At 44.2% G+C, this 16,344-nt stretch overlaps 1 protein-coding gene across 2 annotated transcripts; it reads left to right on the forward strand.

Annotated features, from left to right (window-relative positions):
- The first annotated feature begins 6,578 nt into the window (after positions 1 to 6,578).
- LOC136494199 (DNA mismatch repair protein MSH3-like) lies at positions 6,579 to 14,458 on the forward strand. 2 transcript variants are annotated; one of them, XM_066490363.1, is made up of 13 exons: positions 6,579 to 7,610; positions 8,318 to 8,512; positions 8,639 to 8,803; positions 9,023 to 9,121; positions 9,292 to 9,540; positions 9,705 to 9,956; positions 10,033 to 10,164; positions 10,276 to 10,536; positions 10,622 to 10,693; positions 11,747 to 11,896; positions 12,117 to 12,611; positions 13,062 to 13,430; positions 13,991 to 14,458. In XM_066490363.1, the coding sequence occupies exons 1-12, from the start codon at positions 6,648 to 6,650 to the stop codon at positions 13,350 to 13,352; spliced, it is 3,324 nt and encodes a 1,107-aa protein (XP_066346460.1). In that variant the 5' UTR covers positions 6,579 to 6,647; the 3' UTR covers positions 13,353 to 13,430; positions 13,991 to 14,458. The 2 variants fall into 2 exon arrangements, with proteins under 2 accessions (XP_066346460.1, XP_066346459.1); XM_066490362.1 differs by having other exon boundaries at positions 14,145 to 14,458.
- The last annotated feature ends 1,886 nt before the right edge of the window (positions 14,459 to 16,344 follow it).

A 16,344-nucleotide genomic window follows, 5' to 3' on the forward strand; every position in this document is an offset into this window, starting at 1 on the left:
GGAATAAACTCATGGATGAAGCTCACCTTTCTAAGCTATCTATCCATCCCAGAAGTAGTAAGATGTATCAAGAATTAAGATCTCGCTATTGGTGGACCAAAATGAAGAAAGAAATTACAGCATATGTTGTTAGATGTGACACATGTTGTCGAGTGAAAGCCATTCACATGAAACCTACTGGTATGTTGCAACCCTTATCAGTCCCTAGTTGGAAGTGGGACGATATCAGTATGGATTTTATCATGGGTTTGCCCACTACTCAAAAAGGACATGATTCGATTTGGGTAATTGTGGACCGTCTTACCAAGACCACTCATTTCTTGCCGGTCAAAATAGATTATCGACCACCTCAATATGCCGAGAAGTATATCATAGAAATTGTGAGGTTGCATGGTATACCAAAGACCATAGTATCTGATAGAGGCTCATAGTTCACGGCTCACTTTTGGGAACATTTATACAAAGGCTTAGGAACTAGTTTGATTCGCAGTACCGCTTATCATCCTCAGACAGATGGTTAGACTGAATGAGTGAATGCTGTTTTGGAAGATATGTTAAGAGCCTGTGTATTGTCTTCTAAGGGATCATGGGAGTCATGGTTACTGTTAGCTGAGTTTTCTTATAATAATAGTTATCAAGAAAGCATCAAGATAGCCCCATTCGAAGCTTTATATGGCAGAAAATGTAGAACACCATTAAATTGGGTCGAGCCTGGTGATAGAAGGTATTATGGCATTGACTTTGTAGAAGAAGCCGAGAAGAAAGTTTATATTATTTAGCAGAATATGAAAGCGGCCCAATCACATCAGAAAAGCTATGCAGACAAAAGAAGGAGACCCCTTGCGTTTGAAGTTGGTGACTATGTTTATCTGAAAGTCACACCAATGAAGAAGAAAAGGTTTGGAATCCAAAGAAAGCTTGCTGCGAGATTCGTAGGACCATACAAGATCTTGGAACAAAGAGGTTCGGTAGCCTACAAGTTAGAGTTACCTGAGACAATGAGTACTGTTTTCCCAGTTTTCCATGTATCACATCTCAAGAAATATTTGCGTGTTCCAGAGGAAAGAATAGAACCTCGAGGTATTCAACTCAAATTAGATTTGGTGTATCGTGAACAGCCAGTCCGGGTGTTAGACACAAAGGAACGTGCTACTCGGAATAGTGTGGTGAAAACATATAAGATACAGTGGGATCATCATGATGAGGGAGATGCAACTTGGGAAACAGGAGAGTATCTACAAAAAGCTTATGAAGAATTTTATAACAAATGGTTCGTAACCCAAATCTCGGGACGAGATTTTTATAAGGGGGGAGGGCTGTAACACCCCGGTGTTATGCCTGCATTTAGGCACTGTAAATCACGCATATCATGCATCATCAAGCATCCAAATCATACCTGCTTAATCATGTGAATAACAATTGAAACATTGCTTTGAAACATCTGAAACATACGTGAAACCTGAATATTGCATACACCTGTTTAAGAATTGTTTTGCCCTGAATTTGTCTTGCTAGGTTAGTAAAACATATTTGGCTACTATTGTAAATCATCTAGCAATGTTTAGTTCAATTTTTGGAGCAATGTTTGTATTCAAATTAATTCAAAATTTGGCTTCAAAAATAAATTCCCAAAATTAGGGTTTTGAGCTAAACGTGGACTTTGATCTTACAATTCAAAATCTAGAAAGAATTTGGCTGTGGTCATAAAAGCAAAGTTGTAGAGAATTAAATTCTAAACAACTTTTATTTTTGGTACATTTTTAAAAGATGTCATTTTCTTGCTCAAAATAATATTTGAAAGATGGCATTTAAAAATTCCTTGAAAATATATTTGGAAAAAGGATTTTTCTCCTTCGCGGGCCGCCGCCTCGCTTCTGGCCCGCCTGCCGAAGCCGGCCCAGCGCGCTAGTGAACCTGCCCGCGTGCGCCAGCCCACCTCGCGCGTCGGCCTACTCACGCCATCCAGCGCTGCGCTCGCCTCGGCCCAGCCCCGCGCCGTTCCCCTGCTCGCCGCTCGCGCATGCGCCGACCGCGGCAGAGAACTCCCACCGCGTGGCGACCATGTGCCGGCGTCGCCCGCCGCGCGGCAGCCGTGGACTGACCCAGCTCCCACGCGCCCGCCTACACTTGCTGGTGCCCGTGCGCTCGCTCACTCCCGCCCGCGCTGCCTTCCCTCTCCTCCAGAGCCGAGAGCCCCAAGCTCTGCCCTTCGCCGCGCCCCCGCCCCCGCCGGTGCAATTCACCACGGCTTCTCCACCTCGACCGGAAATCTCGCACCAGCAGCTCTGCCTCGCTCTCCAGCACCTGATGCTCGTGGTTGTGCCGTCGTTTGAGCCGAGGTAGCGCTTTTTCCAAGCTTCGCCGCCGTCGGCCATGGCGCCACCGTGCTCGGCCGCCGTGGAACTTCCCCTTCCTCCCCTTCTCCACCCTGCTTAGCTGCATGCTTGCATTCGCCAATGCCTCGCGAACCTCCTGCGCTCGCTCGCTTGCCCTGGCCCGGCCGACAATGGCCGCCGGTCGCTGGCCGAGCCGCGCCACCGCGAAGTCTCGGCGTTGGCGTGTCCCCTTCGCTTCGGTCGAGCTAGGCCAAAGCGGCCGTGGGCTGAAGGCCCTGCCAGGCCGCCGCGCTCCCCTTTCGCTCGGACCGCGTGGGCCAAAAGTGGCCATGGGCCAGCTGTTCCCCACGGGCCGGCCCAGTATCGTTTAAATGAATTGTTTTTCATTTATTCTTTATTATTTGAAATTTGAAATGGTTTGAAAAATGTTTGGGTACTCAAATTTGCTTCAAATTTATTAAAACAAATTTTGCTAGGTTCCTTATCATCAGAACTACTTGGGAAAAATTGTGCATGTCATTTTTGAGATACTTTGCTGTAGAATTTTATTTAATCATAAATATTGCTGATAACTTGAAAAATATGTAGAAAAATCTATAGTCTTCAGAAAAATATGATTCCAAGTTTGTTAATCTTCTTATATCATGTTCTTCCTAGAAAAAATATGTCTCATGCATGTGCTGTGGGAAAATTTTTAGGTGTAGTTCAAGTACCTTTAATAGCTGATTTTTGTTATTTTAGCTAGAGAGCAAATTTTGTATAAAACATGCATGTGACAATTTTTATACAGTCATTATATGCTATGAAGAACCTAGGAAAAATACTAATTCTGTTGTTTGACACTTTTCCCAGTTCAAAGTATTTTTATGTACAAAATCATACCATAGCTTGTGATTTTTGTGTAGGCTAATCCACTCATTCAAACACCATGAAAATCTGATGGTAGTCTAATTAGAGTAGTACCATGCTACTGTAATTTTATCAGATTTTTATAAGCACCAAAAATATAGATTGCTGTTGTAGCCCTAATTTAAAAAGGAAATAAAATAATCATCTTTAATACAAGATTAGTTAATAATAATAGCTTTGGTGTATCTTTGAAGCATTTGATAAGGTGTGTTGACTTAAACATATTAGTAGTAGAAGAGAATACAGTAGATGATATGTGCTTGTAATATAATTTCTTGGATGATGTTGACTACCTTGCATTTAAACATATCCATTGCATTCATCTCCTTCGATGCACCGTTTGCATAATCACCTACGCGCATTGCATCATACAGGATCGCAAACCGAGAACCCAGTCATCATACCCGAGGAGCCCGAGGAGCAGTTCGAGGTGCAGCCGCAGAAAGTGCCAGAAGCCGATGAGGAGGACATTGAGGAACTTCCGGAGTGCCCCGATCACCGTCCGAGCTCCTTCGAGAGAGGCAAGCCCCGGAGCATATTTCTCCCGGTTTGCAATTGTTAATTAAATGCTTTACTTTAATTGATGCATTACGTTCAGGAGTTGTTTGCAATCGTTGCTGCATTATACCTTGTTTACCTTTGTTATACTATATCCTTGTTACCCTGGTATCCGCAGTCGAGTCAATGCTTAGCTGGCTTAGACCGATAGAAGTCAGGTGATTTCCTGTCACCTGCGAGCTATAGGTGGTTACCTGGATCTGTTTGGATGACTATGAAGTCATGGTATAACTAAGTGTTAAATGAAGTTGAGACCGGACGGAGACTTGCAGAGTTTTGGACTGTAGTGTTTTCCGTCTGTATCGATTAATGACCGATCGTTGTTGGGCCTCGAGTCATGTTGAACGCATACCTTACATTTAGTTGGCCGGATAAAGTACCTTTCGACCGTGAAACTAGGAGATTTTTCGGGCCGAGTAGATTGCCCGCAACGCACTGTACCGGAGCAGGTGTGGTAGGACATGGGGGCAGAATGATAAGACCAAAGTGCGGTCGGTCGGCCCCCGAGTACATGTGGTTCCTGGCAAACTCGAGATTCCTAGAAAGTTGACTCGGTAATCAATATCTCACTTTAGCGGGTGAGTGAGGTTTGTGTAAGGAATAAATCACCAGCTGGTTAGGAATCGATTCGAATCGCCATCGCTCCTGGACAGTGAGCACTTGACTTGAGTTACTTTATCGTAGTAAATGTTATGGAACACTTGGACAGTTATAATGAATATGACAGTATGGAAGTTGTTTAATGATCATTGGTTATCATTATCTGCTTAATCACATGTTTACTCTAGTATAGGTGCAAATATAGTCGACAGGTTAATAATAATTAACTTGGCAATAATGCTTTTTGAAAGATTCTTGAAATGCTAAAAATGCTTCTTTTTGCAAATGAGTCAGCTACCCTACTATAAAGCCTTCATAATCCTTGGTGTCATTTATTTTTGGTTATGTCGGGTAAGTCTAGCTGAGTACCTTCTCGTACTCAGGGTTTTATTTCCACTTATTGCAGATGGACAGATGTATTACGGCTACTGTATCAATTGCCTGTATCCTACGATGGGTGATGCTTAGGACCATGGGCATGGTCATTCCTTACGTCTCATCTGATGCTTTTGTTGGAGATGATCATTCGCTGGCACTAGATTTAAACTCCGCGTGAGTGTGTGTGTGGTTTGAACAAATGACTTCCGCTACTTTTATTCGAACTGGTTTTGTAATAACTATGTTGAAACTCTGATGTACCTGTGATTGTGAACTTTTATGTAATATGTGATGGTGACCGCTAAACTTATTACGATCTTGGCTGAAATGGAAGTTGGTTTGAAATCCTTCATGATTTCACGGACTACCGGGTTATACGGGCTTAAGTTTGCTAAATCGTCTGCTCTGGCGGATGATTTTCTTACTTAATTTCGTATAATTGGTCGGTTCTGTTACAACGCTCGCTCGGTAAGGACCAGAAAACGGACAGAGAAGGTAAGGCAGGGCGCACAAGTCAAACCGCAAAACCGGGGACCGTACCCTGTACACATGCAGAAACTGTACTCTGCGACCTCCCTGGCATGATAGAATCCAAGCAGTGTTGTAGGCACCGATATTTTTCCCTATAGTATTGTTGGCGCCATTAACTCACATACGGTAAGGCTCCCCCACATGCCTCTAGGCATCGATAGTGTTGTGGGCGTCGACATTTTCCGTACCAGGTGAACAAGGTAAAACCCCTTGCATGCCTCCAGGTATCAACAGTGTGGCAGGTGTCGACGTCTGCCATACCCGAAGAAGACAACATAACCTCCCACGTGCATTTGACATTCAACAGTATTGTAGGCGCCTACCATCATTCTGTACCTACCGGCATGAGCAACAAGGCTTAGTAGCATACGTATTCTCTCCTTCATCTATAAAATAGGATGCGCTCTCTTCCAACAGATAGGTAGATTCATTCAGATTTCATTGGATCGATCAGTTCACTAGTCAACAACAACAGAACCTCCAGGTTTAAACCACGAGTATACGCTCAAACACTTAGCGCATAGCGGGGCTCCCGTCACTCTCGGCTCCTCTGACCAGAATCCGATCGGACCTCTTGTACCCCTATCTTTCTCCTTCTCATTTGTAACCCCACTGCAAACTTCGAGCACCTGAGCTCAGGAATAAAGTCTCCGACCGACTTAAACTGGACATAGGGCACGTTGCCTGAACCAGTATAAACACTGTGTCATTGAGTGCTAGGCCACCTTCAATTTCAACGTACGGCAAAACTATAAATATTTACGTATTGGTCACTTTCTGTATCGTACACATGGTGAACCTAAAAGCCACTGTTTGGGTAAACAACCGTTTTGTCTTAGTTAAACACTATGTAACCATTACATGGAGATATCGTTTCTGTTTGATCGGTAGCTCAGATAATGGTTAAATAGTAGGTGGCTTGCTGTTTAGTGTTTGAAAAAAAACCCGCTAACAATATAGATCTTCTAATGCTAAAACCATATAGATTTGTTGATGGGGTCAAAAACAGAAAATAACTAATTTAGGACAAAGTTTCGAATCAGTGAACAAACAGCGGTAACTTTTGGAGGTTTATCAGCAGTTCAGCACTGGAGCCTGATCGCCTGGTGCACCGGCAAAGCTGATGCTGATCGGCTCATGGGGCCCAGTTGGAAGCCAGAGCAACCGGGTCCTTCAAGGCTTCAACCTTCCGGCATCCTGAAGGCCTGAGCGGCTGAACTGAACCCCTCAAAAACCCTCTCGCTGTGGCTGCGGCTGCACCCGGCACCCACACGCGGTCACGCGTCACGCCCCCACATTTCCCGCGCCGACCGACCAGGCGGAGGCGGCCACGCCATGGGCAAGCCCAAGCAGCAAGTGCTTTCCCGCTTCTTCTCCACGAAGCCCGCCCCCCAGCCCGCCGCCCCCGACCCGCCGCCCCCGCCTCCGCTCAACCCTAAACCCTCCGCGGCGCAACCGGCCGTCTCCACCGTCGCCTCCTTCTCCCCAGCCAAGCGCGCGCGCGCCCTCTCCCTCTCCCCCAAATCCCCCGCCGCCAAACGGCCCAATCCCACCCCTCCTCCTTCCCGCGACGCCGTCCGCCGCAGGCTCCTGGAGCCGCTCGACCCGCACCCGCCGCCGCCGCCTCGTCCCCTGAACCCTACTGCCGCCGCCGCCGCCGGCGGCGGCGGTGGCGGCAAGGGCTACACCCCGCTGGAGCAGCAGGTGGTCGACCTCAAGGCCCGCCACCCCGACGTGCTCCTCATGGTCGAGGTGGGCTACCGCTTCCGCTTCTTCGGCGAGGACGCCGCCGTCGCCGCCGCGGTGCTCGGCATCGTCGCGCACCCGGACCGCAGCTTTCTCACTGCCAGCGTCCCCAGCTTCCGCCTCGGCTTCCACGTCCGCCGCCTCGTCGCCGCTGGCCACAAGGTTGGGGTCGTGCGCCAGACCGAGACCGCCGCCATCAAGGCCGCGGCCGGGGGCGCGGGAAGCGCCGCCCCGTTCGCGCGGAGCTTGTCCGCGGTGTACACGCGCGCCACGATCGATGCCGCGGCAGGCGAGCTGGAGGGTGGCGGCGCCGCCGCGCCCGAGGAGGGGAGCAGCTACCTCGTCTGCCTCGTGGATAAGGAGGTGGAGGCGGCGGGGAGGGAGGGACCCCAAGTGAAGGTTGGGATGGTGGCCATCGAGGTGTCCACGGGTGAGGTCGTCCACGGGGAGTTCCTGGACAGCGACTCCAGGAGCGATCTCGAAGCTGTGCTGCTTGGATTGGCGCCCGTGGAGGTCATCCTGGGGACACCACTCTCTTTCGCCACAGAGAAGGTAAGGTAGCTGACGAGAATTATCAGTTAGTTGATCTTGACCCTCATGTGCTCATGTTCAAGTTGTAGGTTTCTTAGATGTTTTTGTTTTTCAACTCACATGATAGCTGTAGCTGATATTTTAGTGAGTATAATCGACCTCTACTCGCTTGTCATATATTCTTTATGGTTGGTCTAGTTTGTGTGTCACTTACCTTTCATGGCTAGTGCGCTTTTATTAATGGAAGTCTGTAGTTATTTAGCAAACTAATCAGAGATTTAGCTATAATCTTGTTGATTTATTAAATTAATTTGTAGCTTAATAGTTTTGATGTCATGCTATATGGATATTAATTTTCAGGATGCTGACACTACAGGTTCAATTTGATGCTATGGTTGCTGGCAAATTGGCAAGAACCACAAACAATTCACTGTAGTGTAGTTTAGTAGTATGTATAGCACACCTTTTCTGCTCCCACCATTGCAATTTCCTTTCTGTTTACAATTAATGCCAAGTTCACGTCCAGTTGTCTGTCATGAAGTGTCATTGCCTTTTCTTCATGGCAGCCTAAGCTCAAGAAATGTTTTCTTCTGATGGTGGATTTTAATGTGCTACTTACCCTACACCTTCTTCCTTTCCTTTTATGTATACTTTGCTTGAAGGTCTTGCTACTTGAGTAAATATTTCTCTTCCAGATTTATCTAAATCGGCATCTACTTGTTGTGTAGATTATGAAGGCATATGTGGGACCCACCTCTAATGTGCGGGTTGAGCATGTATCATGTGAATGTTTTGGCGAGGGTGGTGCTTTGGCTGAACTGATAACTTTATTTGAAAAGTCTGTGGACAATGCTTCTAGGGCTGAATATGATAGAAAGCTGATAGAAACAAATGATGACAACAACAATCTTCATGGGATTGAGGTACTGTTAGCCTTTAAATTCTATTCTGAGTGGTGTTTTGGTGTATTTATTATCATCCTGCCTAAGTCACCAATTGTTCATCATGTAGTATATGATTTCTCATAACGACCATTTGTTCAAAACTAGGGTATCATGGCGATGCCAGAGCTAGTTGTTCAAGCATTAGCATTATCGGTTCGATATCTCAAAGGTTTCGGCATGGAAAGGATAATATGCTTTGGTTCTTCATTCCGGCCATTTTCTGCTGGTACAGAATTTTCCTTATCAGCAAACGCTCTTCAACAACTTGAGGTAGAGTCTTTTGCAGCACTTTCAAAGTAAAAGTTCCTGTTTGAATATTTATTAATATTTCTTTCTCAGGTCTGTCCTTGGCCTCTAGCTTTGTGGACAGTTTTGTTGACAATAATTTCTTTCTCCCATACAGTCAACAGGACACCTAGAGTTTTTTTTTTCGTGAACTGCTGCTTCTCTTTTGTTCAATTCATGGTGTAACAACTAATGTGCTTTCAGGTATTCAGAAACAACTCAGATGGTACAACAGAAGGGTCTCTGTTCCAAACTATGAACAGTACATGCACATCTTTTGGGTCTAGATTGTTTAGAAACTGGGTAAGGCTATCTATGCCTTCTCATGAAAAGAATGTTTGCATGGTGTATCATTCAATTGAAACCAACTAAATGTCAGAACATTGCAAAATATGAAATGTGACAACCCCAAAAGCTTTACATTTATCTCAACTGTTCTTTCATAGTTCTTTGATAATTTGATGTTCTTGCAGTTAACGCATCCCTTATGTGATAGACATCTGATTTGTGCTCGTCACGATGCGGTATCTGAGATTTTTGAATCAATGGGATCACATCATTCAGTTAGCAATCTTCAGGATGGAGGGGATAGATCCTGCACAGCTTCAGCGCGTAGTGATTTGTGTACTGTCCTTTCATCAGTTTTAGCATTGCTGGGAAGATCAGTTGACATTCAAAGAGGAATAACAAGGGTTTTTCATTGCAAAGCCACAGCTAAAGAGGTGAAATGTGTATTCTTCCTTTTTGTTCTAGTTGATTGCAAACCGAATTCTTTGCCATTTCGTGTATCCTTGCTACATATCATTCTGGTCACTTGGTATTTATACCAATAGCTGACTGCTGTATTCTCTTATTGGTACCTCATTTCCTAATGTTTGCATTGCAGTTTGTTGGTGTTATCCAGTCTATCCTCACAGCTGGGAAGCAGCTGCAGAAGCTTGTTCTTGAGGATATTGGCACTGTCTCGTCTCAGCATAAACCTGTGCACTCCTCTTTGCTGAGAAGGCTAATAAGTACAGCTTCGTCATCCACTGTACTTAATAGTGCTATGAAACTTCTGTCTTGTCTTAACAAAGATGCGGCTGATCAAGGAGATATGCTAAACCTATTCATTGCATCTATGGATCAGTTCCCAGAGGCAAATCCTTCCCTCAAAACGAAATGAACTTGTTCTGTTTACCCGTTCTGAGGCTTGACACTCGCATGTTTTATAGGTTGCAGAAGGTCATGTAAATGTAAAAATGGCTGACCATAAACTTGATTTATTGATCGTGGAGTATCGGAAGCAACTTGGTATGTGCAACTTGGAGTTTAAAACCGTAGCTGGAACCACCCATTTGATCGAAGTTAAGTGGTCTGAGTTCAGCTTCAAATATTGTTAACTGCATTCTCAATTAGCAAAAAGGTTATATTTATCTTTTGTTATATTATTAAGACTATCTTTTGTGTGCCTGCAGCTACCAGTAGATAGAAGGGTACCATCAAATTGGATAAAGATAAATAGCACAAAAAAGGCCATCAGATACCACACCCCTGAAATATTGAAGAACCTGGACAATCTATTACTGGCTAAGGAGGAACTAGCTGTTGTATGCAGGTCTATGTGGCATAAATTCCTAACAGATTTCAGCAAGTACTATGCACAGTTTCAAGCAGTTGTTGAATCTCTTGCAGCTCTGGACTGCCTCTACTCATTTGCGGTTCTTGCTAAGCAGAATGTAATGAAAATTCCTCTCTCCTTGCGTCTGACTTTTTCTTGTGTGAAATTGTTCACCAATGGCCAACCTTTGTTCCATCTTGCAGAATTATATACGGCCTATTTTTGTCCATGATAATGAACCAAGTCAGATTCACATCAAAGATGGACGCCATCCGGTCAGTTGTAGTTGTAGCTCACTTTCCATGCCATTTCTAAACATCAGTAACAACAACAACAACAACAACAACAAAGCCTTTTAGTCCCAAGCAAGTTTGGGTAGGCTAGAGTTGAAACCCAACATGAGCCCCTAGTCTAAACATCAGTAACAAGACTATCTAATTTGATCAGCAAATCAGAAGCAGTATAATGTACTTTTAAACTTTCTTGTGGGTTCTGGGGTCGTTGAAGTAGATTTCTTTCAATTTTTTAGTTGTGTATGTAGTGGCACTGCACTGCCAAATTTTTATACGTCTCAAAGTTAGGAAGACAACAGACAGAGGAACCTTGAAATTTTAGAGTTCCTTTCTGAAAAGGTAGAGTAGTTATGCATACTTGTTGAGTACTGCATGCATACTTTAAAATACTTGAAAACTTGTATTGTACCTTTGGTTGGGTAGCCAACAAGATGGAATATATTATTTGCTATTACTACTGACAGATTCCACACTGTTATGTCCATTGTTTATTTGGGCCCTTCTCTATGCTTACAATGTTCTTTACAATCAAGATATTAAAGAGGAGTTACTATAATACTTCTATCTAAGATTATGCGTCAAGACATTGTTCTAAAAATGGGTCAGCTAAGTCTTATACTAGGGTACATGCATGGATTTCCCCTTCCTATCACTGCATTACTTGTCTGGTTAGGTCATATATTACTGCTAGGTGGGTGGCAATGAAAAACATCTATAGAAACGTACTTCATATCTTTAAATCCAACTGTTTATCTGGTAGGACATGGTCTCTTTTTCTTTCTTTTTTCCAGTTCAACACCATATATGGGCCTGTCTGGCACATCTCTAGCTCTGAGATTATTACAGGATTTTAGTTTATAGGATAGGATAAAATAATGTGATTTAAGCATGTGTTTAATCCAAATAACAACAAAATTGCTCAACCAAATGCCTTCATATGCCCACAGCTCCAGCTCGAACAATTCTTGGAGCTGGAGACAGGCCCTATGTTAGGTACATTGACAATGATGGTGACAGTTTGCTGTTGGGCTTTAGGTTCTGGAGTCTTTGCTTGGAAACAATTTTGTTCCAAATGACACCGAGCTTCACACGGATGGTGAGCACTGCCAGATTGTCACAGGACCAAACATGGGAGGAAAGAGTTGCTACATTCGCCAAGTTGCACTAATTACCATGATGGCCCAGGTATGTAAATCTCATGACATCCTTTATGGGAGCACATTGTGAATGTATTACATGATGACTTTTTTTTTGATAAAATGATGACCTTGTTGTTGGACATTCGTTCAAAAAGCATTACTAGGGCCTTCTACTGTCTCTAAAAAAGGAGTTATTTCTTTTAGCTGACAAACTTCATCATGATACTTAGATGATTCCTGAAAAACATCTTCATGTTTTTTTGTAGGTTGGTTCCTTTGTACCAGCTTCATCAGCTATGTTGCATGTTGTTGATGGAATTTATACCCGAATGGGTGCATCTGATAGTATTCAACAAGGAACAAGTACCTTCCATGAAGAGATGAATGAAGCTTCAAACATATTGCGTAACTGCACATCTCGATCCCTAGTTATCATCGATGAGCTTGGTCGAGGCACAAGCACACATGATGGTGTCGCTATTGCTTACGCTACTTTACACTATCTTCTCAAAGAGAAAAAATGCATTGTCATTTTTGTCACTCATTATCCAAAGATCCTTGATATTCAGAGAGAATTTGAAGGTTCTGTTGGGGCATATCATGTTTCATATCTAGCCACAAGGAAGCTTTTGGAAGTTACTGATAAACAGGTGGAAACTAGGCCAGAGGCAAATGATCTTGGAGAAATTATTTTCTTGTACAAACTTGTAGCTGGAGCTTCAGATAGAAGCTTTGGTCTTAATGTTGCCCTGCTTGCACAGGTTTGTTATGCTTATTTGTTAGGTTTCATGTTTTGCTGTTTTCATCTAGGTAGGGACTAAATTTTCATCGTCATGGTGTTATTGGTACCTACATTGGTGTGTCTAACTATCCAAATTATTAATGCATGTGTTCTGATTATCAGTCTTGCAAGTGCCGAATTCCGATAATCTTGACTACTATAAAAATATTATAGACATGGTTAATTTTGTCGTTTCTGCCTCATTGGAATGCTCTATGCAGCATTGTAGCAAATGTGTCCTGTGTTGATTGTTCCAGTAGTTGGGATGAACCCTCTAATTTATACGATAGCATTTATACACCAGCTACTATTTGAAGTGTGTCCTTTTCACATAATGTTTTGCATGTTGAGGCCCTGTTGAAGTTAGACAGTAGTAATGATCTCCACTGTTATACCTTGGTTACTAAGGTTGATCACTTGGTCCTTGCAGCTTCCATCTAGATGTATAAAGAGGGCATCAGTCATGGCAGCCAAACTGCAAGAAGAGTTAAGTGCGCGTGAGGAAGATAAGCTTCGGAGGACAACGGATGCACCAACCGTGGACGGACCATCTGAAAGTTCTGCAGAAGTTGGTTTGCTTTGTGCACAGCCTTACCAACGATTGGCAGAAACATGTCGCAGGGTACTGCTGAACGTCACGTTGGCTCAAAGCAATAATGATGTAGCGAACACACTTCCTTCTTTGAAGAATGCGCAGGAAATTGCACGGAAGGCGATATAAGGCTCAAGGCCATCATATGAAGCAGTGACCCATTTGACAATTGACATATTCTTCATCAGTGTGAAGGCAACTTATCAGGTAACTATCTCCCCCATTCTGTTCACTTGGTTTTCGTGAAGCTATCATCCAACCACAGCTCCCTAAACTTGCACACTCGTGACACACAGCTTTCTAAAGTTACATTGTACTTCCTGAGCTTCATAAAACTTTTAGCCTTCACCATATTGCTGTTTAGCAGAACTTGCCAACATGGCATAGTCAACTAGGTAGCACCTGGCATCATCACCACAACAATTTAGGATCTGTTCCCTCCTTTTCTTCCCCTCCTTTGTATTTCCACTTATTTCGTTGGCACGTGAGACTTTTTTATGCCACCATGGTTTGACTGGTCATTGTCTGCTCCCAACAAGTCTGGTAGTTTACTAGGGAAAAGGGGCAGTCGTGCAAGCTACGCCGCTCGGTCAGGGTGTTGAAAAGTTGAAAAGCAGAGTTTTAGGGATTATATGGGACACATCACACAACAGTGCAGTACAACAATTGCAGTTCTAGACTTCTTTTGAGGGAAACACTTGCGTTTATGGCTATACTGGCCCCGTTCGCTTGTCTTAAAGTTTGGCTTGTTCGGCTTGTTTTTTCAGTCGGAACAGTGTTTTCTCTCACAACAATTCAGCCGGAACAGTGTTTTTCAGCCAGTTTCAGCCAAAGTTCAGACCAGCGAACGGGGCCACTATACAGCACTTGATGTACATTTGGCACAGCATTTTCTCCAGAGCTAACTTTCTGAGGATGCAGGTAGGACTGTAGGAGCCGTAATGGTGGGAAGCATTTTGCTGGAGCCGTTTTTGTAACCCATGCTCTGCGAGGATAGCGCGCTTAAGCATTTTGGCCACAACTCAAAGCAGTGCCTGTGCGTAGTCGGGGTTCTGATCTTTGCTGGCACCTTAGGGGGGTGATAGGCGAAGAACCTCGAGCCTGTACTGTACCAGCCATAAGCTTAACCTCTGGATATATACTGGAGTACTTAGTATGTAACTGACTAACTGTATATTCCGTTCCTGTATTTATCTAGAACTCGTTTCGGTGATGGAAATGCAGAGAAAAGATACCTGTTTTCTTTGGCATCCTCGAATGTTTGTGCGGTACTCCTATACACCTAGGAAATTTTCCTGGTTTGAGCTAGCAGCCTAGCTCGTTGAGAGAATCAGAGTTGGAGAGTGCAAGTGCTCGTTTAAGCTAGCTAGCAGCCTAGCTGCTACTCTTGCAGCCACAGCGCTGCTGCTGCTGGTTTCCTTGTTGATTGAACAGTAGCTGCCGGAAGGGGGTACCGCAGCTGCAACGCTGTGGCTGCTGCAGCAAGCTCTTCCGAGCAAGCTGTTGCTGCTGGTTTCCTTTGTTGATTGAACAGTAAGAGTAGCAGCAGCGAGCAGAGAGGTGCCAGCCACCCTTTTGATGATCGTCCTCTTTTCTAAGCTTTGGGCCTCTTTGGCAGGGCTTCGGTGGCTCTGGCTCCCGCACCTGTCGGCCGCCCACGGGCCGATAGGTGGCAGGCGGAGCTGGGGCCGCGGAGCTCGAAAAACGAGCTTCTCCGGCTCCGCCTCGGTCTGTGAGAGAGGAAAGGAGGAGAGAGAAAAACGGCTCTGGTGAACAGTAGCCCCTGTCGGCCGACAGGTGCGGAGGGGCGGGAGCCGGGAGCCGTGTCAAAGAGGGCCTTTGTATGGTGTAAGGGGGCACAAAGATATTTAAAGGAAAAGTCTGTTCTTTTGCAGCAAAAAAATATTATAGAACACATTGGCTTCATCGTCAGAGGTCAATGGTCATAGGGTCACATTTATCATAATTAATTCTCTCATGCTTGACATGTTTTCAAAACAAGCCAAGAGCCATTTAAATTTTTTGGCTTTACCAAAATTGTTCTCAACGAACAAGATGGTATCATCTGCGTATTGCTGAGAGATACAATACCACTTGGGCAGACATTTGTGAGTAAGCCACTAATAAGATCACAGTTGACTGCTTTATTAAGAATTCTGGTATAGACATCTGCTACTAAGTTGAAGAGAAGGGGTGCTAAAGGATCCCTGCTTAAGGCCTTTCTCCGGTTTAAAATAGGGACTATTTTGGTCATTGGTACCGATCTACAAGAATAAAGAAGATATTATATTGGTATCGATCTAAAGAATAAATGGGATATTCAAAGTTATACTAATTACCGGGGAATTAAGTTGATGAGTCATACTATGAAGCTATGAGAGTTATCGAGCATCGCTTGAGAGCAATAACGCGGGTCTCTATGAACCAATTTGGTTTCATGCCCGGAAGGTCAACCATGGAAGCCATTTTCTTAATAAGCAAGTTATGGAGTGGTATAGGGAGAAGAAGAAGGACTTACACATGATTTTTATTGACTTGGAGAAGGCTTATGATAAAATACCAAGGAATGTTATGTGGTGGGCTTTGGACAAACATAAAGTCCTAACGGAGTATGTCGGGCTCATTAAGGACATGTACAACAATGTTGTGACTAGAGTTCGAACAAGTGATGGAGACACGGATGACTTTCCGATTAGGATAGGACTACATCAAGAGTTAGCTTTGAGCCCTTATTTGTTTGCCTTAGTGATGGATGAGGTCACAAGAGACATACAAGGGGACATCCCTTGGTGCATGCTTTTCGTGGACGATGTAGTGCTAGTTGATGAAAGCCGGACATGAGTGAATCAGAAACTGGAGTTATGGCGGGAGACTTTGGATTCCAAAGGTTTTAGACTCAGTAGAACTAAAACTGAGTATATGAGATGTGACTTCGGCACTACTACTCAGGAGGAGAAATATATTAGTTTGGAAGGTCAAGTAGTGCCTAGGAAGGATACCTTTCGATATTTAGGATCAATGCTACAGAAAGACGGGGATATTGATGAAGATGTTAGCCATAGAATCAAAGTAGGGTGGATGAAGTGACGGGAAGCATCTGGTGTCCTATGTGACAAAAGGG

The sequence above is a fragment of the Miscanthus floridulus genome, chromosome 11 (assembly GCF_019320115.1).
Source record: "Miscanthus floridulus cultivar M001 chromosome 11, ASM1932011v1, whole genome shotgun sequence".
Lineage (NCBI taxonomy): Eukaryota > Viridiplantae > Streptophyta > Magnoliopsida > Poales > Poaceae > Miscanthus > Miscanthus floridulus.

What these genes read in the sequence shown, in the direction of transcription:
- LOC136494199 (XM_066490363.1), top strand. Translation starts at nt 6,648, where the DNA reads ATGGGCAAGCCCAAGCAGCAAGTGCTTTCCCGCTTCTTCTCCACGAAG. An exon ending in ACGCTCTTCAACAACTTGAG is followed by an intron (nt 8,804 to 9,022) that starts GTAGAGTCTTTT and finishes ATGTGCTTTCAG; the next exon opens with GTATTCAGAAACAACTCAGA. An exon ending in GCAAAGCCACAGCTAAAGAG is followed by an intron (nt 9,541 to 9,704) that starts GTGAAATGTGTA and finishes TTTGCATTGCAG; the next exon opens with TTTGTTGGTGTTATCCAGTC.